The sequence below is a fragment of the Buceros rhinoceros genome, unplaced genomic scaffold, assembly GCF_000710305.1.
Source record: "Buceros rhinoceros silvestris isolate BGI_N320 unplaced genomic scaffold, ASM71030v1 scaffold850, whole genome shotgun sequence".
Lineage (NCBI taxonomy): Eukaryota > Metazoa > Chordata > Aves > Bucerotiformes > Bucerotidae > Buceros > Buceros rhinoceros.
The window spans coordinates 90,961-92,745 of record NW_010388790.1 but is presented as its reverse complement, the minus strand read 5'-3'; the positions used below and the strand labels follow the sequence as shown (position 1 = coordinate 92,745).

The 1,785-nt window shown below is 39.0% G+C and overlaps 1 protein-coding gene across 1 annotated transcript in view; it reads left to right on the top strand.

Annotated features, from left to right (window-relative positions):
- Positions 1 to 1,607: 1,607 nt before the first annotated feature.
- Positions 1,608 to 1,785, top strand: part of ASB7 (ankyrin repeat and SOCS box containing 7) — a 17,364-nt gene continuing 17,186 nt past the window's right edge. The window contains exon 1 of the mRNA XM_010131231.1: positions 1,608 to 1,780. Within this exon, the coding sequence (XP_010129533.1) occupies positions 1,608 to 1,780 (173 nt within the window). The remainder of the gene's footprint in view (positions 1,781 to 1,785) is intronic.

Sequence of the window (1,785 nt, the reverse complement as noted above, 5' to 3'; positions counted from 1 at the left end):
GCAGATAAATGACTTTTTTGCAATGGGCAGAACTAGGTTAGAGGAGCGGATAGAGAGCTGCGCCTTTATCTGGAAAGGTGGCAGTGATTGATGTTTTCACTTTTCTCTTGTCTGTGTGTGTATCTGGATCACAGGAAAACAAGTGCCCAGTGGGATACGGAGAGTTGATTGCAATGTCTTCTGAGTGACCTATGAATCATGAGGATCTGGAAATCCTTATGACATTTATGTAAAAGAAAGTTTAGGTGACGATGTGGGTTGACACCCTAACGAAACGCGGTGGCTGTACATTTAAAGTTTTGCTTAAAATTAATTTTCATCTTTAGAACTTTTGCTTGTATTTCAACTTCACAGGGTGTTTAAATACTTCTTTTTCTTATCGTCTAGTTCTGTGTTAATATCCATTGCAATGGTTTCTGAATATTTTCTGAGACTCCTATTGCTCAGTGTTACCTTTCTCATACCCTCCTTTTACTCTCTTTCTTCTGATGTTCCTTTCCATTCTAGGAATACCTGTTAATGTGAAAACACCAACATTTTACAGACTATGTATTCTGTGGAAGAATCCCTAAATACTGTATTTTTTTCTCTTGTCCCAAGCTGGGTAGCAAGTAGAGCTGCAGATGAGTACTTCTCAAACAGCATGGACTATAGCCCTTCTTTCTTTCCCTTGTATCTAGGCTCTTTTACAACGGCTATTTTAGATATATCACCTTTTGGCCCAGCTCTCTCATATACTGTATCAAGGTAATTATAAATTGAATTGTTCTGGTCTCTGTTCTCATGTTGTTTGGCAGGGCTATATTAACTGCACTCATCTGTTTTCAGGTCTTCTATGTTATCATCTTTGTGTTTCGTTTTTGGAATATAGAGGGTCTTTGCAGTCTTTTTGTGCTAATAAAGAAGTCCACAAGCCAAAATACAGACAGTAAACTCCAATTTAAAACCAAAAACAACAACAAAGGGAAGGGAGAAAAAGAAAATTGAGGTTTTCAGTTTTGAACATCAGTGTTACTAAAACTCGTGCAGTAGATCACGGGAAAAGATTGCATTAGTAAGATGAAAACATTTTCACTGAAGCTTAGAGGTGATATGTTTCTAGGAAAAGAAGGAAAGAGTCTCACACTTCGTTTGCTCTGGTAATGCAGTGCTGTTTCGTGCAACAGTTTAGCTTGTCAGTTGAGCCAATGTCTCTGGAGTTAGTGGTATTAACCATGTTGTGACTTTTAAATGAGTGTTGGGTTCTGGAGATTTTTCCTTTTGCTTATTGCTCCAGTGCTTTAATTGTGGAATGTTGTTTGACGCTCTCAGTTCTGAAGAAAATGTTGGCTATTTATAATGTGTAAGTGTCCTTTTCTGCAGTTCAGTGATGTGAACCATGTACTATGATTTTGCTAGCAACAGTGAGATTATTTTCTATCTTATGTAGAAGATGACTTTGCTCTGCATATAGAGAGTCAATCTTAGCAGTACTTTTCATCAGTACTGACTTAATTTTTTTAGATATCTCTTTCCTGATCCCAATCCTAACTTACTCATGGTTTCTATTGATTCAAGGTGACCAGTGTGACCTCATGACACTTCTGTAAAAGCCAGATTCAGCTAGGATGTTACACCATCACTGTCGGAGAAACCCTGAACTACAGGAAGAGTTGCAGATACAGGCTGCGGTTGCTGCTGGCGATGTCCACACCGTGCGCAAGATGCTGGAGCAAGGATATTCTCCAAATGGTCGAGATGCCAATGGCTGGACCTTGCTTCATTTCTCTGCAGCAAGAGGGAAAG